This window comes from Anopheles coustani, chromosome 2 (genome assembly GCF_943734705.1).
Source record: "Anopheles coustani chromosome 2, idAnoCousDA_361_x.2, whole genome shotgun sequence".
Taxonomy (NCBI): Eukaryota; Metazoa; Arthropoda; class Insecta; order Diptera; family Culicidae; genus Anopheles; species Anopheles coustani.
The window spans coordinates 85,109,960-85,136,383 of NC_071289.1; the positions used below are offsets into that span (position 1 = coordinate 85,109,960).

Sequence of the window (26,424 nt, forward strand, 5' to 3'; positions counted from 1 at the left end):
AAACTATTCATTGTTCACAGCTCATTCAAGAAAAATACCACAAGTTTTCTCAGATCGTAGAAAAACGATCCGCTATTCCACCACAAAAAAAAAAAAAAAATAAAATAAAACGATATTAAAACTCTAAAATTGTTATTGAAACGAAGATATTTTAAAGTTATCTTTTTTAAAAGTCAATTAAAATTGTGTGGCAAAATGGCCCAGATAGGGGTAGGCCAGAACGATCCTCGGGAATAATTATTTAATCAGAGCTATTTATAGAGATACTTTTTGAATAATTGCAATTCCAATGCAAGGTAGACTAATAACTTTGTAAAATCTTATTCACATATGATGGATTAGACTCGCCAATGAACTTGTGGTGCGTAAATTATGTTTAGCAGCTTTTCCATGCTTGTTTCGTTTATTTTCACCCTGTTTTGTTTTATTTGAAAATAGGTTCGTTTTCCGTTTTGTAACATCCACGAGTATGTGTATTGGTTTTTGTATCGAATTGGTCAAACCCATTCCACACGCTGATGAGACAAACCTGCAGGGTTGTTTGTTTTTCTGCATTGTGCATCGAAACTAGGGCACCGATGACCTCCGGTCCGGTTGAACTTGACCGTACGCAGCTGTCCACACCCTATACGGTGTCGGTACCTTCTTTGATCAGCAGGTAGCATTAGCAGGGTACCATTAGGTAAAACGTGCCTAAATTAACCCACACAATGCGATGGCAACTCTTCTAACGGACATCAATGAAGAACATGGTTGAATTAGACGCCTAATTAGTACACCAGCAGCGCGAGCAGCAGTGTGATCGAGTGAAGAATCGATAATGAATTGCGTTTACCATCATGCGGCTAAAGATATACACATTGCTGCCGGTCCTGGTGAATGGTGTTACAAAGTAGCATGTAAATGATATGCAGCGACACACGTGGGCCGTCGTCGATGGCCGGAATGGGAAGTTCTGAGACACCTCCATGCACTCCGGCCAAACATTCCAACTATGCGGATGCTGACTAACGATGCAGGTTAATAGTTATACTGCCCTTTTCCACTGTGTATGTGTATTTTTTCCAGCATTTTCACAAGAGAAAGTTATGTAACGAAACGTGTACAAACTATTATTAGAACAAACGGCTTGTTAAAATTGTTCAAATGCCTTACAAGGTGTTTCGCAGTTCGCAGAAAATGGACCAGCACGAAAACCAAACATGTGGAAATCGTTTATTACGTCCGTTTGGTTACGCAATTAACGCATCGCAATTAACTCTCCGACTCTCCGGCTACGAGACGAAGTGTGTTCTGTACGAGCCGCATTTTCGCAAACGGTACGCAATGGGAACTGATTAGGGAAATTTGCCCCCATTAAACCGATTTTCACCTTTTCCGCGTAATCAAGATCCGGTGCAAACGGCCACTGGAGGGTTGTCCGGGCAGTGAATGGAAGCATTTTCCGTTACTCGGTGGGGGATGCGTTTTGCGAAACGTGGAGGCAGGACCTATTAAAAAGTTCCGTTACGGATAATTGCGTTCTCGGGATGGCTATGGAAGATCAGCATGCAGCATTAAAATGAGCAAAAATTGATAAATTCACACGAAAGTCACATGATACGACGAGCATTTCTTTCTCTGGTAGAGCTATAGTAGAAACGAAAACAATATTTTCTTATACTGTTATGCGGCTTGTTTTTTATTAGAAAAAGATTAACCATTATATACAAAAAGGTTTTATTTTTTTTTGTTGCTTTCGTTTTGTTTCATTTCGCTTTATCCAACGGCAGCGTTTGGTTGCGTTTGATTTACATTCTAAGAACAGAGTTTATGAACAACAATATCACCGAAACGGCTGAAGATCGCAGCATGGCTTGAGCGTGGAAAAACAAACAGGGTAAATAAAAAAAAACACGCGGCATTGAAAACGATACAAATGATAACAACGTACTGTACGTACGGTACTGCTTAAATAAGGGTTGAGTCAAGTTTGTGATATGAGATATGGAAGTGAAAGTTCACTGGCTCCTAGCCGTAACCTAGCACAGTCTTTCCGAACTGGAAAGATCCGAGCTAGACGAGACTGTGCGGTGAACAAGGACGAAGACGGTAAGGATAGCAGGGGGTGTTCCGGTGAGACAGATCGATGCGTGGGTTGCTTATCGGGTTACGAAGGGATGAAGAGGGCACGGTTTGGGGACGAGCTCGCCTAGTACCAGTAGCCTCCGTACAGTCCACCGTAGCGGTAGTATGGGTAGCCTGTTGGAAAGAGTGGAAAGGAGCACATTAACACAATCCTGCTGCAAACACTACTTCCGAGAACTCACGACCCCAACCGTAGGAGTAGGCGTAGCCCGGGTAGCCGTATCCGTAATAACCGGGGTAGCCGCCGTAGTATCCGTAGCCGAACGAGGATGCACCCTTCAGGTCCTTGTCGTCCGCACCAGCTTCCAGCTCGTCGGCGGCGTCGGCGGCCGGTGCTGGCCGCGGTTCGATCGCCTGCCGGGCTGCGGCCGGCTGCTGCGGAGCGGGGATTGCCGATACGATCGCGACCAGGGCGACGAGGGCGAAGAAGAGGGTCTAAAGCGGCAAAATGAACAGTTTTGGGTATAGTTTTATTATTTTAAAACAGGTTTCTAGCAATCGTTATGTCTGAGAATAATTATTTTTCTAAAACTGATTCCAAAAGAAACAATTCCTATTCTTTCCGGCAGATGAATTGTGTTACAATTTACTTTCCAGAACGACATTGAGGCGATCATTCAATCTGCTAAGCACAGATTTCAATACAAAAGATTTCTCCGATGTCATACGAACCATAAGCGACGAACGCTTATTTCTATAAAATGGTATCCTTACGCTTTTTTACATTCTCATTCATAGAAAATTACAGTAGAGGCCAATTTGCAACCTCTAACGGAAATATTCTAAACCGTCAAAACTCTGGTTTCAATTCAAAAGACTTCATCTTCGCCATATAACTGCAAAGCGACGAACCCCACATTTTGAACAATTCTGTTGCAAGCAAGTTCTACTCAAACGATTCCCTTTTCTCTATCTATTTTTCACTAACACCTCTCGATTGAACACCTTTTACAGTTTCCGAACACTTACAGCTTTGAACGAAGCCATTGTTGCTAGGAAGTTTTAGATGGTTTGGTTTTGGCTTTGGTTGAACTTAAAGATTTATTCGATTCGTGCGCTGAAGAACGCGTTGGAATCACACACTCCTGTACGGTAAACCGTTGCTTGGGGACGCTTGAGAACTGACTGACGAGAAGTGGCGTCCGGCGTGCTTATATACAGCCGCGCACACTGGGTGCGATCTCCGGCTAAACCCAATGCCACCGTATTCTAGGCGCTCCATTACCGGGCGACTGCTTATCGCACTGCCTGGCCGGAGTGGGGGAGAGACAAACCCTGTACCTACCCAGTACTACAGTCCGAAACCGTCACCAAGGTTTCGAGGGAGCGCACGCGTCCGTATCACCATTTGGACGCCAGCGAGGGGATGCGTTCACCACCCGCGTCTTCAATCTTGTCTCACCCTTGTTTACAGCGGGTTGGTAGAGATGAGAGTAGAGGAAGGGTGGATGATTTGATAGGTCGGTGTTTATCCAAAGTGCCCATTAATGATGCACCAGCCGGCTGTACGCACCGCACTATCGCAAACGGTGTTTCGGAACCGACGCTTCGATTGCCGTATCGACGGTAGCGGGGGGTACACAATTTTCCACCATTTTCCACCACCCAACATGATCTCTAAAAACCGAAGGCGCGTCTCGGGGTTTCTTTTTTGCAGTTAACCAAAATGGTTCTTGTTAGCTCTTTTCCACCGATGACTTCATTTTCATTCTTTGCACATTCTTGTGTGTAGCTGATGCACGAAGTGGGATTTTCCCTTGGTTCCGTGGCTTTCCATGGTCCATTCTTTATCGGATCCACAAGATCGTTAGCATCGGGGATGTCTTCTTGGGTGCTGTGTATATACGGGGTGGTGCATTTTACGTATGTGTTTTCTTCCCCGTGAGTTAAACGGGTAATTTCATGCTGGTCGTTGGTGAAGCTTCTATTAAGATGTATTTGGTCATTAAACGCCGCAGCTCGTCGCAAGCAAGCGGTTTATTGTTTTTCGTGGTGTTTCCCATATGCTGCATCCACTGGTATATGCTTCGAGAAGGGTCGAAGTGCATGGTGCATTGCCGCCTGGCGGTTACAGCGCCAATGACAATTTAGATGTATTTTTTGCCATCGTTGTAGTTGGGTGCGCGTGTGTTTTTCATGGCGTTGCTAATTTTCCGGACAACCGTTTTACCGGTGCGGTGGAAAGGAAAATGATATGCTGGCAAATGTTGGACATGGTCGATTATTAATTAATATTTATTGTCTTCATCGAGCCGTACACACGCCGTTCGTCTATCCCTGTCTACCAGATTCCCCTGCCGCTGGTCCGTTTTTCCGACTCTTCTACGACGGCCCGGACCACACTGTCGCTTTCCGATGATTTGCATACCCGCGTAACCACATGATGGGGCAGTTTTTCTTTACAGCTCCCTCGTCTTCGGGGAAAAAATCCCACGCATCTGAGTAAACATTGGGTCAGTGGGACTTGGCCACCGTTTTCCCTTCCCCTCCCGGTTTTTACTAGATATGTGTTTGGTTGACCATGACTTCTCAATCAGGTGTAGCATTAGCTGGCGGGGCGTAAGGAGAAGGAAGGTCAGGAAATGACATGGTTTCTTTTAGCGATTACGCAGAGTTTTGAACGAAGTTAATATACAAACGAAGTAAACTTTAGTGGAGTGGATAAAAAGAAGTTGGGGTATTTATAGTATTTTTTTTTTTGAGACTTTATTAGCTTATAAACTTTTCCGATAAAACTATTATCTTTATCAAACAATAAGAAAATATCTACAATTCAACCGGTATATGACATATGAATTTTAAAACAAAAGACTTCAATAAAGCCGTTGGAAAAGCAAGCGACGAACCCTAAGTGGTAGAAAAATTAATTGGGTTTAATTGTTATCCTTTCTTCGCAATTTCCCTAATTTTTTTTTCTTATCAATACTTATTCTAATTTTTTTTTTCTAGTAGATTTTTCTACTCCACAGTTACTACATGAAAAAAAAAACTCCAAAATGTTTGCAGTTTACTAGGAACGTTTAAAACTCAGTTCAGATTCGTTCAAATAGTTTTAAATTGTATCTGATTTGCTAGCAAACATAACATGTCTGAACATCGGTTGTGTTTGTTACGTTTGCAAAGTAGATAAAGATTGAAGAATACAGCTCCCGGAAGCTATGCTAGTAATTGTTCCTTCCTATGCATTTGATTCGTTGGCAACCTAACCGATCAGATGATAACCCATCCGTGTTCCGTTCTGACCTATCAACGATTGAGCGTCCCGCGGCCGGAATCAATTATTGTAATTCAATTAAACGTGCCACAGCTCGTGTCTCTCGGGTTTGTCTTGCTGAGGCCAGTGGAAAACCTGCTCGAATTGAGCCGTTAGCGACAGTTTAATGAAGTGCAGCACAGACCTCCAACTCCGTGATGAGTCTGACGGTATTTCTCGCGGGTGTTTGATGCACACGATGCCATATTATGCAACTGTGTGATGCATATCCTGCACTTGTGCGCAAGAACTTTCCCTTTCTGGGAGCGATGAGGTGATGAGCAGTTTGTCGGCAAGGAACTCACGTTCGATCCCGTTCGACTGCCACCGGATTGTGTCATGATCGAGAGTATTGTTTCGCGATCGACGAAGCCGACCTTGAGAACTATTTCGTGCACAGAAAGGAGTTTGTGCCTCGGGATATATAAGCACCGCTGATAGGAATGCCACCGTTTGGTCAGATAACATGGACTCGATGACAGCTTTGGGAGGGGGACAAAAAGGCGAACGGCACGTGGGGTGCCGCTGTAACGGCTTCGATCTCTCGGTGATGTGCATTTATAATTAGTAGCCCCTGCCAAAGCGTGCCCTGGCTTCGGGTGCTCCTTTCCGGAGCGCGCCGCCGTGCGATGTTTGCGTTTGCGTGGAGGATTGGTCGCCGATGTCGGTTTTGCACATCCGCCTGTCCGTGAGATGGAACGATCGGATCCGATAAACCTGGCGGCATTTTTTTGTAGTTACTTAAACGTCTCCGAACTGTTTCGTGCTCGGGATTGTTTTCTCGGCTTGGCGGGAAGTTCATAGGCTTTTCCGCATTTTTACTCCTCCATAAAAAAATGTTTGGATCAGCGGTTGCCACTGTTGGTGAAGGTGAAAATGATTAGAGCATATATTTGTTGCTCCAAAACTTGTTTATTCAAGACATAACCTCTTTAAATAACTAAAAACTCAAATAAGGAAGTCAAGCTGGTCTATATTTTCTGTCAAATTTTTTTTTTAGCCATAAGATACATTTTTTTAAATTACGTGTAGGTATCTTTTGTAACTAAAATTGTTCAAAATGTGGAATGATTTGAACTATATTAAATAAACACGCATTTTTATTCAAAAAAAAAAAAAATTAATAAACTTTGCAACAAAGCTGATCACTTTGGAAACGGGCGTAATCAAGGAAGCCACCTCCGGTGATGGATCATGATTACAACGACATTTGAAGAATACTATGACCATCGATTTTCCCTGTGGCGAAGAAAGTTTATCGATGACATAAAATTTGGGACTAAAGTAAAAGCTGGCGGAAGGAAAACAAGGCGTGCGAAGAAAAGAAAAATCACGCGCACGTGCTTTGCGTCGTTCCGTTATGTGCGCATATAGGTGTATTTGCTCGCGCAAAAGGTACAGAAAGACTCAAAAATTGCTCTACAATTGCGAATGATTATTTTTAAGACGCGTGCTTTACGACCCGCAATGTCGGCACTTTGGCTGGTGGTGACTTTTAAGGTGAGTTGGTTAGTGCGACGTTGCATTGTAACACCCATTGTAACACCAACTGTAACATACACATACACTCTCACCCGTACAGCCACGATCCGATGGGTGGAAGTAAAATGATAGGAAATTAGGATTGCATAACGTCGGAACTGAACCGAACGGAACGGGACGGCCGCAGTGTGAACAGCTGCTTTTTTATGAATAAATCGCGTAACAATTCCGATGGCGATTAATCGGATTGAAAACAATATTCATCGATCAAGGTATGCGAGCGATCACCACCACCACCTCCTCCTTCACCACAATCATCATCATATGCGTCGTCGTGATCATTGAAACACGCCGCATCGTGGTCGCGTTCCGTGGTTATTATCAACAATAGGGGTGTTGTGGAAGAAAAAGATGGAAGACAAACTGATCGCAATCATAACATTATTGAGTGGAACTTGAGATGATGGGAAATCGTTCACTAATCGAGCGGATGGCGAAAAGTAAAAAAAAAAAAACACAAAAGATTAGCATTTGAAATGACATACGCGGTCACACCTGTGGACTGGTGATGTTTTTATCCCGCATTCCCGTTTATAGCAGTCTGGAAGTGGTTTCGCATGCAGTTTCGTTTCAAAGGCGACCCATTTTCATACCTAACAACGTCAACCGCGAGCGGATCATGACGACCTCTGTTCCTGGCCGTCAATTATTCGCCGATTATTTTAATTTGTAGAATGTCGAACGCCAATCGCGGTATTACTACGTCGATCCCGGATTACAATTCTAGCCAATGTTTTATGCTAATCGAAAGTATTAAATCACACAACTGAGGAACGGCTTTTAACTGGAGCAGGCAGCAACGAACAGCTGTTGCTGACTAGTTAGGATGCTTGCCTCCGCTAGCAGATTAGCAGGAGTATTTCATCTTTTCACCTACCTAAGCATAATTCCAATGTGTCTTGATATGTAAAGCTTATAAAATACTATTGCAAATTTTATTGGAAATTATAACTTAAAACACGTTACATTTCGAGTGAAGTCTTACTAATCAACAAAAATCATTACTCGTCTTCAGCAAATAGTTCTAAACTGGGAACTAATTCTAGAAGAGTTATATAATTTCTTTCAGCATCCAATAACCAAATTGACATTTCATTCATTACTTCACATTGCATTTATTCCAAGTGTATTCCATGATCTTCATCTAATAACATAAACATAAACTGCAACGGATTTTATAAGATTGTCTCAGGAGAATCTCCGTCCTTCAGTTTATCTTCGTCATTGTTTTCGAATTCTGTAACCATATTGCCTAAAGCCACCATGTCAAATTTGACTTCTGCTGAAGCCTGTGTTTCATCCTACACGGCAGCATCACTTTCTTCGGCTGACTCGGTACTAACCTCTGCCACGGCAGCTTCTTCTTCTACCGATTGAGGCCGGGCCTAGATACAGGCAATTGCAATGAGTGCTAGGAGTATGATCGCTAAACTTGAAGTAAAGATAGGAAATCTAGCCAAAGAAACTTTGCTCAGCAGTTATTGGGAGTCTTGGTTACAAACACAACAAATTTTGCAGCCAGCCATTCTGGAACCTGCCGTCCACGCATACATCTCCAAAACTCTATTTTTTGCATTTAGTGTCTGTGTTCAAAAAGATTGTTTTCCCCAAAATCCATGTAGCTGATAATTTATCCGCCGCTAGATAGGCATTTTTGAGTATCGCATATAGTACTTATGGTTAGAAGAATCATTCTATACCAACGTTTATATTAAGGGAAATAAGTAAATGCTTGCTAAATTGGACAAGCTTTGGATATTTTGAATTAGATCAGAAGATAGATATTTTGAATGCTGTAGAAACTATCTACACTTTTTCCATTTGCGTACGAGGGCAGTCGGTTCTTTCGTATAGGAGAGAGTCCGACCATGGTTAGGGATTGCCACGCCGTGCAAGGTGACTCACACTTGTGAATTGCATTTACATGAGTTGCAGCGATAACATTCACGTTTAAGGATACAGCCGAAAGACAATTGTAGTAATTTCTTCCATCTTTCACCAATAGCAAATCAAGAATATTCAATTGAACATTTTTATTCGATGTACTTTTGGTTCTTTGGTGCTTAAATTATGGTATCAGTACAGAAATTTCTTAACCAAAAACTGCGTCAATCACCATTAACGCTTTTTCATGCAACTTTCTGTTGAAAACAACAAGAGCAGTTTCTTTTGTGTGCAGACAAGTTTGATAGGTTTATCAATTAGATTAAATCCATCGTTGCCAAAATAGTACACAACTACGCTTGGTTATTTGTTCGTTCTCTCAGGTTCATCGCGGAACGAACTTGTTTGATGTTGTGAGACATTTCCTATCCACCGAACTAAGCTGATTTGAATTTTTGACTTTTTTTGTTTGTGGGAGAAATGATAAATACCATTTGGAAGCCTTGGTCTGGCCACGGCCCGTACGGCGGGACCCCACATTGCAATAGAGACCGTAACGACAAGTAGAAGGAAAAATGGTGTAATCAATCCGTTCTTTTTGAGTAGAAGTTAGCTTCAACTGGTCCTATAGTTAAGTAAACTTAGAAAAAAACACATTGTTATACAAAATCGTCGATCGTGGCCAGTCTTTTAAACGCAACGGTTCAAAGCTCCTGTAAAATATGTTTTCGGGCAATCGCGATATCGTGACCAACTATGGATGTTTTAGCTCATTTGAAGCTGGCCGCCGACGAGTACTTTATTTCGTTTTGAAGCATATTACAGTATATTTCAATTGTTTTAAGGTCCCTAAACTTCCATAGAATGCAATACCTTGCCTCAAAATCAGTGAAGAGATTATGCCAAAGTTGCTGTTCTTTCTGTCAAGACTTCCGGAAGTAAGCAAATTTATCAGAAATCATCATATAGAGTACGATCCAGTGTTTTGGATTGTAGCTGTAGTAAGTCATGTCCAAATTTCATCGGAAGAGTTAGACTGTTCAAATATCATTATTACATCTACTTCTGCTAACCCTTTCTATGTTTATCAAGTACCAGCAATTTTGTTGAAGCACTAATCTGATGTGTATTTACAATACAATTTACTTAATTCCATTATCATGGATAAATTTTATCTTATCAACGAAGTAGGTTTATCCATTTTATTTTAATGCACGTTAAATGTTAGCACTGGTGAAATTTACTTTGAAAAAGTTTCTTTCGTCCAACATATTCTTGTGTTTGGTGGAGGAATTTCCATTTTCGGGAATCTTTATTTAACGATCAGTGTGATGTTCTGTATACTGTCCAAATATGGATGAATATTTTTACATGAAACTTGCTGTAAAAATCAAAAACACATATAGCAACAATAAAAAAATAACAATCCACCAATACCTTTGACGCGCCCAGTTTGAGCACCAATTGCACCTTACTTTTTGGACACAGTAGTATCTTCGAGCATACTAATTTTTCCTAACAACCTTCCGACTTTCTTTATGGTTTTCGAATACTTCCTAAAAATGGATCTGGTCTGGTGTCATGTTACGAATGGAATCCAAAATTGGTTTCCATGGGAATGCCCTTCCCTCACGATTGAAGACCTTAGCGTCAATAGTAACCTCGGCGGATGTCTCTGCTTCTGCTTTCACAGCAGCGCCATTCTCTTCGGTGACTCAGCGCTGGATCCCGTTCCTTCAGCTGAATGAGGGCGGGCCTCAATGCTGGCAACCGCAAACAAGGCAAGAAGGATGATCGCAAACTTCATGTTTGTCTTGTTGTATGATGCAGCTAGGATCAGGCCAAACTTGTAGGCTCAGCTACATTCGTTACCGCTGTTATATCCCAAAAGACAAGAGAGAAAAGCAGAGAGTTTGAATCGAACCAGACAGAATCGGGACGCCCGGATCGTTTGTTTACGCAGCGGGTTTCGCAAATCTTGCGAAAATACCTTTATTCATAACGTCGAGAAACTGTTGCGTAATTTCTAGCTAAAAGAATGGTCGCTTGATTGTGTCTACGAAGGAAGTGAGTGTATATGAACAGGAAACTATCTGAACACTTGCCCAAACGTTTTCAAAGTTCAAACATCACATTGCTGGATTAAACTTCCTGGATCCACAATTTGATTTCAATGTTTATCTAACAAGTAGTCTAGTATTCTAGTATCACCAGTTGCAGTTCTCCTTTTTAACAGAATATACTGAAGGTACGCAATCAGAGTGATTTATCTGCAGATGTAGGAGATGCACGTATGCAAAGGGAAAAATCTACTGAGATATTCATAGTAAACATTCTAGAAATTTCCTTCCACTGTAACATTGGCAAACTGGTTACAGTGAGCCAGTGTGCAAGAGACATGATTGTGTCAAACTGGCGTTTAATTTGCCAATAGCGGTGATAAATGCTGGAAAAGACACATGCATAAACAAACAGTTGTAACATTGCAAAGCAATGCGGTTTGTTGGTACATGCGAAACAATCGACATGGTAAAATGCTCTTCTACTAGCCTTAGTATATAAAAGAAAACTTTTTCGAGGCGTTTTCAAATATAATAATCTAACGGTGGTAGTAGCTTGACAGATGATAAAGTTGAAACGCTTCCAATGGCTAGTGTTGGTATGGACATGAAAGATGATGGCGAAAAATCTACAGAAACAGGTGCTATACCTAAAATATCGTTGAAATTATGGAATATTTTACTGAAATTCTTACAACAACATACAGCAGAATAAAATTTAAATCGTCTTGCATTTGTATACAGAATAAACATTAAATTACTATTGAGCAAAATAAAAAACTTTCGAGGTGGGTACTTTACCGTGCCGGTAACTGTATCCTATTCTGAAACTGTATCGGGACTGAATAATTTCTTTCAAAATCCCACAACAAAATCAGCATTTCATGCAATATTCTAAAATATTATTCCTGTGTTATTTAAAATATTCAATTCAACTCTTTTATTTGATGCACTACTCGATCTTCGGAGTATAATTATGGTAACAGTACAGAATTTTCTTAACCAAAAATTGCGTCAAATACCACCTGTGCAACACCTCCCAATACTTGTGCCCAGGGAAACCTACGACCTCCAGGGGTCTTTTCGAGCTCTGAAATTAGCTCATCAAAGGCTGCCGGGTCGATTTTTACTTCTCCTGAAGCCTTTGCTTCAGTCTTCACAGCGGCATCACTTTCCTCGGCGCTGGTCTGCGTTGCAGCATCGTTTTCTTCGGCCGGATGAGGGCGAGCTTCGATGCAGGCAACCGCAAAGAGGACTACAAGGACGATTGTAAACTTCATGATGACAATTTATTCAAAATAGCTTATATGCAGCTTCAATTTGTTCAACTTCAACTTGCAGATCGGTTGCATTTGAGGCTGCTTTTATACCCCCAATATATCCAAATCCCGAAAAGTCTAAATCTAACCTAATACGGCCAATTTTTTCATTTGTTTGTTCAGCAGGTCTAGTCAGTCCAATGACCCTTATGTTTTGCAAGTTGTTTTCGACCGAGTGACACACTTAGTTGAACAAATCTGTTTGCCAATGTACCGCCTCCGGTTCTCATCAGCAGACGTATTGTCATATTGTCAAACGCTACACAGTTTGTTTGTGTAATGTTTCTCCCTAGGTGTTCCTATGTATCTCCTTTGGATGGGGTTTTCCATTTTTTCGGCAAGAATTGTCTAATTAACATGAAAACCATTGCAAGATATCAGGCTTAGAAATAGAGTAAGGATAGTAATAAAATTATGCAATACGTTAATAATTTGTATCCACTAAGTACGTTCGTCAGTTTGTTGTTCAAGTTAGAGTATTCAAATTTATACATCCAGTGCATGATAATGAGTCATGTAGTAGTAATCACTACTATAATTTGATTGGCTTAGAAAATTTGAACTTCCGAACCTCATAACCGAACCTTGTCATATTCTGCATATTTTAATCTATCTTCGTTTTTTTTCCTTGGTGTAATTATCATCTTCGGTCATACCTACACCACTAAGGGCTTACTTTATTTTTTTCTTAATTGTACGTGGTACGATCCGGGTTTGTTGGGTCCTCCCTGTTTCGGTTGGGATTGGATCCGACTCCGAGGGGGGAAGCGCCTTGGAGCTCGTGGGTTGATTATCTAACCGGTGTAAACGCTCGGATGTCGTGTTAATATGGAAAAATAAAAAACTGCCGTGTTCATATGGAAAAAGAAAAAAAAAGATTTATTTAGCTTAAATATATCTCCATAGCTTACGGCTAGGACCAATCTCATGATCAGGAGCATAAAAATTAACTCTAGAGAGAAAATTGGGCTTTCTTGATAAGGGTTAAACGGGTTAAATAAGTTAAATTAAGCCTGCATGATGTTTTTCAGTGAAACGATGTAATGTTTCTTTAATTTTAATAAATGCTACCAAGTTATTAATATATCCATTTTAAATCGAATAGTATTTTTCTCTGTCCCAAGTTAATCCGAATACGCTAGTTAAAGTCTGACCATAACTAAATTATACCAAAGAAAGCGCGCTACTGTGACGCCTCTAGTGGTGTCAGCCGGAAACTAAAACTTTTAGTAGTTTTAGTAAATAGTAACAATCAAGTTGTGAAAGTTTCAGATCTTTACTATTTTTTTCGCGAAATGCCGTACAATTGAAATTGAATGACCAAAAATGAATCCACACAAACAGCTGGAGCGCCGGTGGACAGATTAAAAAGGCCTGGAATCCATAATAAAAGCATAAAAAAATTACAAGTATTTTTCTTTTGTACAGTTATACACAAGATTTGTTGCCAGCAGCTGAGTAATGAACGACGACCAGCATACCGAGCAGCAAAGACGGCTATGCTGCTAGCCATTCGGCAAAGCATGTGACAATGCTTTGAGGAAAAACGGGAGGCTGTGGACAGCAACCCTTAGGGAGCTACTTATCGGCTGGTGATGTCGTGGCGCAGTCAACTATAGGAGCAAGTCAACTATAGGAGCGGGACTCGGATAAACTAAGAGCAATAGTCGACGAATTGTTCCCACAGCGTTCGCCAATGGAATGACCGGTTACCGACGAGGAGTGGATCAACATCGCCAAACACCTTTATCCGGAGAGCGCACCGGGAGAAAACAACATTCCAAACGTTGCAGTTTCGGCGGCAATTAAAGTCTTTCCGGAAATCTTCAAGCGAATGTATCAGCACTACTTCGATGCAGGGACAATTCCGGCGAAGCGGAAGGAGCAGCGTCTGGTGTTGATACCGAAGAGTGGTAAGCCGTCCCCTTAGCTACCGATTTGGCTCCTCAATACTCTGGGCAAAGTACATGGTAACGGTGGTCGATCGGAATGCCTTCAACACGCCAAGCTGGACAGCCGTCGGAGGAACACTGGAAAGGAGAGGAGTACCACCGTATCTTCTTCTCCGGATTCGTTCATACTTCCGGGACCGTCAACTTATTTACGAGACAGGCAACGGACGAGAGACGCGTATGGTGTCTACAGGCGTGCCGCAGGGTTTGGTTCTAGGACCAACCGCGTGGAACGTTATGTACGATGACCTCCTGCGGCTGCCACTAGTTGGCCTCCAACCGGATATTATCGGATTTGCGGACGACATCACCTTAACAGTGATGGGGCGGACAGTCTTCCAAGTGAACACAACGGTCAGCAGAAATATGTCGCCAATAGAGGAGTGGATGAAGGGATTCGATCTCGAGGTGGCACACAACAAGATCGGATACCTCATCTTCAGCAGCCACCACCAGATGAAGATTGGAAGGTTGCGTACTGGGGATCAAGTGATCCGATCGATGAAGTCGTTTAAGTATCTTGGCGTAGAGTAGTCGAAAACAGTACCACGTTGAACACCTGGATCAGATCTGCAACAAGGCGTATCGTACAACCAACGTCCTGATTGCACTGATGCCCAACGTTGGCGGACCGCTCCAACATGCAGACGATCGTCAAACGTCGTCGGGATATCGTCGCAACCCCCATCAGGAACACAGTAGGAGCAGGCGTGAGGGTAACGGCGAGATGCCCAACCGCGTAGCTTCCCCGCCCGCGCCAGCGCACCGCAGCAAGGATATCTTGGAGCAGTCTTTCTAAAGAAGGTCTCCAGGGAGCGGAATATAGGCAGGGAACGTTTTAGTGCGGTCGCAGCTGCTGGGAACCAGGCGAAGGTGACTCCGGGCCTGCAATTCTACACTACCCAGCAGGCAAGACCGCCTCGGCCAGTTGGGTCGAGGCTATCCAACTGGGTGCAGGGTAAAACATGCTGCTATGACAATAATATCATTTATGCCAATATTCCAACGCAGCTAGAAGATCTTTTTTCCATTCGATCCATGACGAATTTGTTTTTGTACCATCGAAAACCACGAGTATAGGCATCTGCTTTTTATACCTTCGTCATTTGTTTTACCAAACGCGTTTCAATTATGCATAAACTGAATGAATGACTTTATAAGAACACACCTTTATTAGTACGATAACTTGGAAACTGAATAAAACATCCGCCGGACTGGAGACCGACGAAGGTAAAAAGAAACCATTTTCCTGTACAGTACGGTTTGAACCCAGCATCCGGAAGCGATATCAACATTTTTTTATCCCCGAGCAGTACAATAAACTATTTGTCGTGCACAATATTTGTGAGTTAAACATTATAAAATAAGCGTAATCTATATACTTCCACGAGGTTTTCAATAGGTTCGACAGCGTTCCGACCAGCACATGTGCTTTACGCTAAAAAGCTACCATTCAACATAACAATCTAACGCATTTGTTAAAACGGCGCCAATAAAACTCACGAAACCTGCTGAGCAAACAAATGGGATGGCTTTTATTAACAACATATAAAACCGGGTCGAAAGCAGCTCATTTACAAGTTGTACCTAATCTGCATTGTACTAAAAACCAAGTCATAATGAAGTTTGCAATCGTCCTTCTAGCTTTCTTTGCGTTGGCCAGCATCCAGGCACGCCCTCAGCAAGAAGAGGATTCGAAGGGGCTTGTCATTGGAGAGGAGACTATTGATGACTTAAACATCGGCCAGTTGCGTGAACTATTGGGAACTAACCAGGAAGCAAGCAAAATTTCCTTGAAAAAACTTGCAGAACTTGTTGTACATGTAGTAAAATCCCTCTTGGACAAATAAGTGAATGAAAGTACACCAAATACAACCATTGCATTAAATATTGCCTTTGTTATGAATATTGAAAGAACAATACCACACATCTTCCCCCCTACTGAGATACCGCAATATCTCAGAGATGGCACAACATAAGCATCTGATGACGTGTGTTAAGATGCTGTAGAATTGTTCTATGAATTGAATTGATTGATTGAGTAAGAGCAAGAATTGTTATCCCACAGACGAGGGAGTAAATTTCAATTACAAGGCAAACATCTTACTTACATCGGAACTTATCTCACTTCTTTCTCTATCACGAAAAACTATCTTCTAAGACTCAATATTTTACAGTCTTTAGTACATATTCGTTAAATTGTTCTTTTATATTTGGTATTTTCATTTATGTATGACACTACTTCCATTTGACCGGATTAACTCATTCGAGATGGAATGACTGTTAGATGTAAATTGTATGTCTTTGAGGATAAGCAGATGTTTTTGGAAAATAATTACAGCTATTTTTGTCTTGATGTCACGATGCTAATGAGTTTTTACATTAGGTTTTTTTCAAAATGTTGTTGTGGCATAAACTATCTTTTATAAAATATGCAGGACGGAGGGAGCTCTGAGCTTACCTAGACGCAAAAAGGACCCCCTTACATCATCATAGTAGTTTATCACGATCTATTGGTGACAATAAGTTAGACAGACTCCAATTGTAAGAGTACGCGAAAGCTCGATTTCACACACTGAGAATGCTACAGGACGAGTAGATTGCGTTAGAAGAGGCAAACGCACTGTCAGTGTGTAGCGAAACTATGCTAGGTAGTTGCTTTTACAAAATTTTATTTATTTATTTATTTATTAAGGTATGACGGACGTTGCCGTATTGTTAGAGCCAACCTGTTCTTAGTGACTTTTTTGTTCTTAGGGCATTTCCTCCCTAATTAGGCCTTATCCCGGGCTTTCTCGGTTAATACTTAAAAAAAAAAAAATTGTAAAATTCCGTCGAATACGACGCTTTTTAGACAGCTTGGCGTTGGTCTTGTATAAGTACATTGCACGTGGTGTTTTTGAGCCACCAGGGGCCATTTTACGTAAACAACTTTTTGATTTTTGTCATGTTCGTTCCTTAATGGCTTTAATTACTCATTCATGGCTAATACAGCGACTTGGGCTGGTTCTACTTCGGTTATCAAACCAATAAATCTTCCTGAACTTTCTACAGGTTCGATACAAAAATTACGTAAGGTTCCCCAATAATAAACAATCTTCGAAGTAGTGCGAGAATGCGTGCTTTTAAAGATCTAGGCCACTACGGCTCGATGGAATGAGTGTATGGAAGTATTCTGGACACCGTATATCTTCTATCTATCTATCTATCTATCTATCTATCTTCTATATCTATCTATATCTATCTTCTTCTATCTTCTATCTATAAATTATAAAATTTAGCAAAGTGCGCTTACAAGTTGTACAATCTCATGTTGCACGCAATCTCAATTTGCATGCAAGTGTGCTATCCAACCAGTAACCTGGAATAGGGAAAACTATCCAAACCAACAATCTCGCAACAGAATAACTGAATTAGCGTCTTCATGATCGGTCCTGATGCGCTTGGTTCTCGGTTTGAAGTCACTAACTTGCCACGAATGTTGAGTATTTTCAGTTTTTCCACAAATATGAAGCATGAACAAAAATATCGAAGCGTATTTACTTCTGACAAAAAGTACCGACAGTTACATAGCATTGATTGCCATAGCAACTAGCTTGATTTAGGATAGAGTAAAGATACTTGGATTAACAAAAAAACTTTTCATGTTGAAAGTGAGTTTTGAAGCAATTTAAAATTTTCGCGCGGCATCAGGCAAGAGCCTTATGAAATACGTTCAATAGAGTCAAGTAAAAAAAAGTCAAGTAAATACTCAACACCGGGTAACTAGCAATGGTCTTCGTATAATTTAACAAAAAACAAAGAAAAACAAAATGCACCACCAACAGAAGTGATGGCGAATTTCCTTAGAAATGTTTTCTCCAATACACGAATCTTCAAGTGCTTCGAAACACATACAAAACACAAATTCATATAAAATACAGTCACACACAAAACAAAAATATCGCCATGATTTACAAATCAACCAGAACGAAATCCAGAGCTCACTCCGATGGACAAACACGAGGAAACTGAAGGATTTAATTGATCCACATTTCTTAGCAATAAATATTTCAAATCTTGCTAAGATAAATATGAAGTCGTACAATATCGATTTAAATGGTTCGGCAAGTGACTTGGACGACAAGTGAACAAGTGATAACTGGACTTGAAATAAAATGTTGAATTTGACTAAAATTTCATATTCCACTTCCTAGAAGATAGTTTCCACATAAAAAAATCATAGTGCCCGTGTAACCGGGCAAATAAGCTAGTATATACAAAAAAAACCAAGGACAATGTCGCACAAGCCTGCCTCACTGTGCTACGGTGATGCTCTCTTAGCTTTAAAGTCTAAGCTGGACTGATTCTCGCAGGATAGATAGATTTCAGATTGAATATGTGTTTATGGACAACACTATAACCCATAATAGACTTTTGTCGATACCAGATTTATACGCTGTAGATCGGCATCCAATGGAAAGTGGCTCACCTTTTAACATTATTCGAAACATTAAAACTATACTAGTCGAAACTATACTTTTTATATTGTTTAATGGAATATTCAATTCAATGGTTGTATTTGGTGTACCTTCATTCAATCATCTTCGAAGAAATCCATGAGCAATTTTACTACTTTTACAACAATTTTTACAACTTGTTTCACGGGAATCTTGCTTGCTTCTTGGTTGGTGTCCAATAGTTCACGCATGTCGCCAATGTTCTCCTCGCCAATTTTTAAGTCGCCAATAGTCTCCTCTCCAAAGGTAAGCCCCGTTGAATCATCTACTCGCTGAGGGCGTGCCTGGATGCTGGCCAACGCAAAGAAAGCTAGAAGGACGATGACAAACTTCATTATGACTTTGTTTTTAGTACAACGCAGATGAGGTATAACTTATAAATGAGCAGTTTTCGACCCGGTTTTATACGTTGTTAATAAAAGCTATTTGTTTGCTCAGCAGGTTTCGTGAGTTTTAATGGCGCCGTTTTAACAAATGCGTTAGATTGTTATGTTGAATGATAGCTATGGAAGCATAAAGCGAACTTGTTGGCCTGAACACTGTAGAACGTATTGCAAACTTCGAGGAAGTATATACACTACGCTTTTTGTGTTTATAACTTGTTCAACTCACAAATATTGTTTACGACAAATAGCTTATTATAATGCTCGTGAATAAAAGTGTTGTTGATATCGTTTCCGGATGCTGAGTTCAAACCGTACTGTACAGGAAAATGGTTTCTTCTTTCCTTCTTCGTTCTTCAGTAGTTTTCGATGGTTCAAAAACAAACTCGTCATGAATCGAATGTAAATAAAACTATCTGCGTTGGAATATTGACATAAATGATATTAAATATTATGTATTGTTTTAGTGTTTTACTTTAAAGAATTCGTTGGTGCTCTAATGATTTATCAATGTGAATAATTACTTGGTTTTGGGTGTATTAAACAACATTATTTTGATTAGTAACTAGCGTTTTCGGATGAACTGATGACATAAAGGAAGACTATTTGATTTTGAATTGGATATCTTAATGGTTTGGTAGCATTTATTAAAATTAAAGAAACTTTATATTGTTTCACTGAAAACCACCAAGCACGCTTATGGTAACTGATTGCGTAGTTTAATCTTTCGCGGCATTAACGAACGCTAGTAACCTCCAATATCTTGTGATCAAATAATCAATTAATTAAAACTTGCTCTTTATGGGACTCTATTCGCATACATTTGTTTTTATAGCGTGTGTAATTTTTATGCACTTCATGTTTCGTCATTATTATGATGTGGCACGACATCCCCCAGTGGGACAAGGCCTCCCTCCAAAGAGAGTTTCTGTGACCGAAAGACAGTATATTATAGATCGGTGGGCGGCCGTTCATAATACCGGGGGGTGCCAGACTCGAGATTTGATTCTCATACCTGTGACGTGATGTTTCCTCGCTACGCCATGGGCATCCCCAATGTTTTTTTTCATGTTTCGTTACCTTTCTTCAAATTGATGTGTCAATGCTTGTGTTGGCCATATTTATGATTCGAATCTTTATATTTTTGAGTGCTAAAATGTGATCATAAGACTAACCGGGGGTCCGCGACAGCCGAGTGGTAGCGCCGGTTAGAAAATCGGACCATGAGCGCCGGGGCCAACCACCTCGATGGCGTGGGTTCGAATCCCAACCGAGACCGGACCCTCCCCTGTACGAGAGGACTGACTATCCACGTACAACAGGGAAACAAGTCTCGTAAACCCTTAATGGGTAGTCATGACCAAGAGGTCGTTACGCCAAGAAGAAGAAGAATACTAACCGATTTTCTTAAAACATTTGGTCGTGTCTGCATATATGTTATGCCACAGACGAGGGAGTAAATTTCCATTACAAGGCAAACATATTACTTACATCGGAACTTATCTCACTTCACTTTCGTGTAACCATACAAAAAAGAACGTCATTATGCGACTCTAAGGCATCCATTCATCTTTCATATCTGTTATTTAACACTGTTTGGTAAACCATGGTATAGACACATCAACCGATCCAAGGTCAAAGTTTTTCTAATTGAATACATCTCAATAGTAAACCGGATGTTTTACTCGCTGTATTCGTAGGTAAAAACAATTTTAGTATGAATCGAGTAAAACTGAAACAAGCTGTTTTAAAATGGGGGTATCAATCAAATGATTGTGACAGTAAAAGAGCCCTTCTACGTGCACATACAGTTGGTCCAATATGATCCATTGAACCCCCAATATATGACCCAATTGAACTGACTATTATGCACTCAAAAGAGCAAACAACCCATCATTTAATTTTATCCAAGGATAAAAAAAAGATTCGTAAGTTTTTCATTTTTCATTCTCATTTAGTAATTGTTGTGTAGAAGTTTTTATCTTGGCATCATAATGCTAATACATTTTCACTTTTAATACTTCAATATGTTGCTCGTTTTCGTAATCCAACAACAGGGGCAAACTGCTGGAAACTTTGTCTTTTCTTCCACGAAGAGCAAAGTCCGAGACAAGCTACTCCAGCAGGTGTACTTTGCTCAAAATGGAGCCTCCACTAAGCACATTCGTCAATATCTTCTTTCTTAGCTTTTGTTTATTTATTTATCGTTTCATAGAAGTCGTTCGCGCATTCATCATTTATTAATGTGAATATATACTTATTATTTCTCGGCGTTAGATGTATAAAAGCAATTTTTTTGGATTACTAACTAGCGTTTTCGGATCGACTTAAGAGAAAAAAACTGATCAATGTAGTTTGGATATCTTAATGGTTTGGTGGTATTTATTAAAATTAAAGAAGCTTTACATCCGGTCACTGAGGACCATCATACAAATTAACTTTAACTTATTGCGTAGTTTAATTTCTCTCTGCAACCTCCAGCAGCTTGGGTCAAATAATCAATTAATCGAAACTTACTGTTAGTTCACAGGGCTCTTTTTGCATACATTTTGTTGCATAACGTGTGTAATTGGTAGCTAAGCTCATCGTCCAGCCCATGTGGGTACAAACACCGATTTCTTCACCAGCACGAAGCTATCTTCCCTTTCATCTGTCAACGATGCAGTCTGTACTCGAGCTTTCTCACTAAACCTTCCCTTTAGGGGGCCGTAATAGAAGCCCGTCCATCAAGCTTTAATGTTGCATTCACCTTCATTGGGACCGGGAGTAAGGGTCGCTGGGGTACATGAAAGTGCAATCGGAAATGTAGGTGGAAAACGTGCTGGCCGTTGTTGGGTACTATTAAGCAGCTCCCATACGGTGTGCCCACAGCAAGAAGGGGGTTTTTCGGACGCCGAATCCTCCCAACGCCCAATAACGAGTGAGTGTATGTGGCTCACTTTCAATTAATCCGATACACTCCCCGTGTCTATTCCCTCGAGGTCGGTGCGCGCGGGGTGAAATCTGACTCTCTTCAATTAGCGGGTGATGGGTTTGCCTTCCTACCTCCCTGGTTATTGGCGTGGTTTCGATTTTGTTTCTGTTCCGACGCAATTAAAACTAAATTACAGCTCTCTATCGACTTAACGCGCTTTGTTTTTTTTCTTGACTTCCTCGCGAACTCTCCTTTGAGTTCTTTTCTCCCTCTATCTGTTTACAGTTTCCTACCATCCTATTGGGATTGTTAGTCGGCCAGCATCATCCGGCTCAGCTATCACTTTCTTTCAACCATTCTCAATTGGAAAGTCCACTACCAATCAACAGTTTGACAGCTGGCAATATCTCATAGTACACCTCCTGTCAACGCGTCACACCGAATGTTAGTTATATGCTGGTGTGAAAGTAAGTCGGCACGTTTTCGCTGGCCAAACAAAACTTCCCCTCACTACTAGCTTTACCACTAAGGAAGTTTCTAGATGCATCTGTGCGCGTCACATCTCATCAGGTAGTATAGGCGCTCGGTTCATTTTACCAGCTCCTTGTATTCAGGCTCTGAAAGAGTTTGCAATAGGAACTAGCCATTTGAACATGTAATGGGTTACAGGTAACAGTAATAAATACACTAAATCATAATACCAAGCGGGATGCTCAGTGGTAGAATACCAGCACCTTCTTGCGCGTCACCCCGGTAGGCCTTCGGGACTTGCGTGCCGGAATCTTTGGCGATCGCTTCTTGCCCTTGTGGAAATCGAGCTGGTTCCGCTCGATCGGGGCAATCCGCTGCTTGAGAATGCTCTGCGCTACCGGCGGTTCCAGGGCTAGCGCCGCATACGGAGGTCCCGACTTGTTGAACGTGGGCTCTGGATCGCCATCTTTTGGATCCTGCTCCACCACACTGTACTGATGAATCGGTGGCAATGGGGCGGGTGGTTCCGGTCGCTTCGTAATCACATCATCGAACGCATCGGCAATGTCGTCCCGTACGGGTTGTGCCGTGGTGAGTTGCCGCTCCACTCCCTCCTCTACGGCGACTGCCCCTTCGGCCAGCTGTTCGGCCGTCTTGACCAACGTCTGAAGACGCACCTTCGGTGTGCTGAGACGTGGCGTGACCGGTACGAACGGCGCTGGTGTAGTAGGCCGGGGGCGGAGCGGAATCAGCTTGGCGTCTTCGAGGTCATCGGCGAAGAGATCGTCGTTCGCGCGCATCATAAACCGAGGCACATACTTGCTGATATCGAAGATGGGAACGCTGATGTGATTCGAGACTGGAAGCGGGTTTGCCTGGGGAAAGGCAAGCCGTGGTTCCCGTCTCCGCCCGACGTCGATCGTAAACCGATCGTCCGAGCTGTCCCCGTCGGCATCCAGGTTCAGTACCCTCGGCACGGCAATCATCACCGTGTCCTGGTCCGTGTCCGACTTGGAGTTCTTGTTACGCTGCTGACTGGCCAGGTGCTTCTTGATGTGTCGTATCACGTCATTGTACACTGCGACGGCCGGGTTGGGTTGTTGCGGCAGCGTCACCACACTGGATCCCGCTTTCCTCGGACTTCCCACAAACTCCTCCCTAAACAGAGGATTGTCAAGCGGTTCGCGCCCAAAGTGTTTCGCCTTCAAACAGTCAATTTTGTCACCCAGTCCTTTGAGGCGCTTGATTGGTCGGAAACCATTGTCCGACCCACCCTCGGCAATCGGTTCCGGTTCGTCCTCCAGCTCCACATCCACCTCGTTGCACTCGACTCCTCCGGCTTTGCTACCGTACAGTCCCCCGCTGAAGGTGGTCAGGTTCTCGGCATACCGGAGGGCGGAATCGACGTCGATCTCGGACGCCGGTCGGTTGTAGTACGGGAACTTCACGACGTTCCTCGGTGGCGACACGATGCTTATCACTTCGCCACCCTCCAGAGCTGGCTCAGGAAGATACTGGGTTGTGTTCTGGATCGCCTCATCCAAAAACCGCAGTAACTCTTCGCCCTGCAGCTCCCGAGGATCGGTCAGCGCTTCCGGTTGGGGAAGTGAGGTTATGTTGGAAGCATTCCCTAAGATAATATAAGCAAGCACGTCCACTACCTCACTTCGCAAGCGTTCCTCAGCGTCGGACGGGGTTTTAGCCCCTTCCGGTTCTGATCGCTTGATTCGGTTTCGTTTGGACTTTTTTGAGTCGCGCCTCGGTTTGCTCGTCTGGTTCTGCTCGAACTCACCGAATCGCTCCTCCGAACCGTGGTCAAACTTTTGCGCCTCACGTCCCTTCTCGCTGTAGACGATATTTTTCCGATGCTCTTTCACCCGCTCCTTGATCGGTTGGTGATGGTCCGATCCTTTCGACAGAGCGTACGCCCGATTGCCGCCGCCCTCGTCGTCTTCCTCCTCATCGTCATCATCACCGTCCTCTTCTCTTCCCTCCTCGCCTTCATCATCCTCTTCCTCATCCTCATTGTCTCGTGCACCGTCGTCGTTATAGTCTTCCTCTTCCTCCTCCGGTTGCTCACGCCTCGGCACGTGGCGTATCGTCTCCTGATGGCGCACCTGAGTGTAGACCTTCTTCGGCTCAAACGCCGCCACCCGGTCCGCTTCTTCGCGCGAATCCTCAAAATCGTCGTCACTGTACTGCTTGCCATCGGAGTCATAGAAGTCGGCCTCACCCGACTGCGCTTCCTCGCTGCCCACCAGAACCTTTCCCCGCCGATCGTACTTCCGATCGTTCTGGCCAAAGTCATCCTCCGAAAGGGTGTTGCGCTCGCCTTCCTCCACACCATCGCCTACATCCCCGTTGTGTATGGCACCTCCATGGTGCTTTCCGAAGTAGTCCAGTTCTTCCGGAACGATGGCACCGCTGAACCCGAACTCCCGACCTTGCCCCTCGAAGAAAGCCTGTTGTTTTTGCTTGAGGAAGTTGACGTGATTGCGTAGCGTCTCGAACGAGGGCGCTTCCAGCGGGAGGATGCTGATCGGTTCGAACATAATCTCCGGTGTCGGCCGTTCCGGTGGGTGCAGTGGGTTGACGGGGCTCGGTTTCATCACCGGCACGAAGGGAGTATCGTAAGGTCCGGGACCACTGCTACCACCAGCCGCTCCCCCCGTCTGCAGGAACTCACCGGTTGCACCGATCGGAATACCCTTGAGCGGAATCTCTCGAGGGAACGGTGAACCAAAAGTGGCTGTACCTATCGATAGTTGTTGCACCGGCAGATGGCCACCGGAAGTCGCGAACCGGTGTCCACGGGGGATCCATGGTTTGAACTTTTTCGTGCGTACTTTCGGCCGATCGATGTAGTACGGCACCTGGATGTGCACCACCTTGGACGTGTCCGGCTGCAGGTCGGCACTGATCCGATGCAGCATGCGAGGGTTCGTCGCACCGATCATCTGCAGGGTTCGCGGTCTCTCTTTACCCAACGGCGTAAGGCCCGCCAACGATCCCAACACGAACGTACCGACGATCAACAGCGCCGCTTGTGACATTTTACAGCTGGAGTTCACCATTTTAACGCTTCTGTTCATTATTCCATAATATCCTTTCAAAAGTCCTCGCACAGTAAATGCACCGAATGCACTCCGTTATATTTCTGGAACGTTCGCAAAGTCCTTTTTCACTTTCTTCCACAGCGAACCGCACAAACACCAAGTCGAGGGTTTTCTCCGATCACGAACAACACCCGCTTCACCGTGAAGTACTCTCGAGCGCGCTGAAGGCCACGGAAAAGTGTGCTGCATTTCGCCGAAACCGGGCGGGTTTTATAGATTTTCTTCTGCGTAACATCTACCCTCTCTCCCACCGACTCCACTATTCGGAGCCGACGCCGGGGTTGGGGAATTAGTTTTCTTCTTTCCTCTTGTTCGTTTTTGTTTTAATAAAATTTTCCACCGCCTTTGCGCCCGCGGACGTTCGTTTACGACCCAAGTCGGGCACCAGTGGCACCCAGTTCCTACCTACCGACACCGGATTAACGTGACTCCTCGGTGGGCCCGCTCCGTAGGAGAGGGAAAACTCGCCCGATCACAAGGGTGCACCATTTCTTTCGTTTTCTTCACTCTTTCCCTTTTGCACGCACTTCGAGTCGAGGGGGGTTTGTTTTTGCCGGTGGTGGCGCATAGACGATTACTACCAGCGGGTGGCGGAACTGGTGCTTTCCGGTTCCAATGCAATCCGGGCGCTCGGGAGGATGGAAGGTTGGATGGTGATGATCAGTTTATGCGCGCGTGCTAAGAAACGTCACCGTATATGCACACAGAAACACACATGTGTCCACCTTTCCCCGGTACACGCAAAACACAACATATCGGAAAGACCGTGCAGTTGCTCGTCTGTTTTCGCGACGCCCATCGTCTCTTTCTTCTCGCTTGGCCACTTTCGTTTTCATCCCGTAAGACGCCGGGAGGCCTCAACACTTGTTTGTTTCCCGAAGACGACAATATTAAACCACAAAAA

The 26,424-nt window shown here is 43.1% G+C and overlaps 2 protein-coding genes across 2 annotated transcripts; both read right to left on the reverse strand.

The window, feature by feature from the left end:
- Nucleotides 1-2,191: 2,191 nt before the first annotated feature.
- Nucleotides 2,192-3,114, reverse strand: LOC131262313 (shematrin-like protein 1). The gene is made up of 3 exons (XM_058264289.1): nucleotides 3,097-3,114; nucleotides 2,310-2,562; nucleotides 2,192-2,241 (listed from the first exon to the last, which is right to left on the reverse strand). The coding sequence occupies exons 1-3, from the start codon at nucleotides 3,112-3,114 to the stop codon at nucleotides 2,192-2,194; spliced, it is 321 nt and encodes a 106-aa protein (XP_058120272.1).
- Nucleotides 3,115-22,646: 19,532 nt separating this feature from the next.
- On the reverse strand, nucleotides 22,647-25,478 carry LOC131265203 (uncharacterized). The gene has a single exon (XM_058267464.1). The coding sequence runs from the start codon at nucleotides 25,476-25,478 to the stop codon at nucleotides 22,647-22,649; it is 2,832 nt and encodes a 943-aa protein (XP_058123447.1).
- Nucleotides 25,479-26,424: the final 946 nt, after the last annotated feature.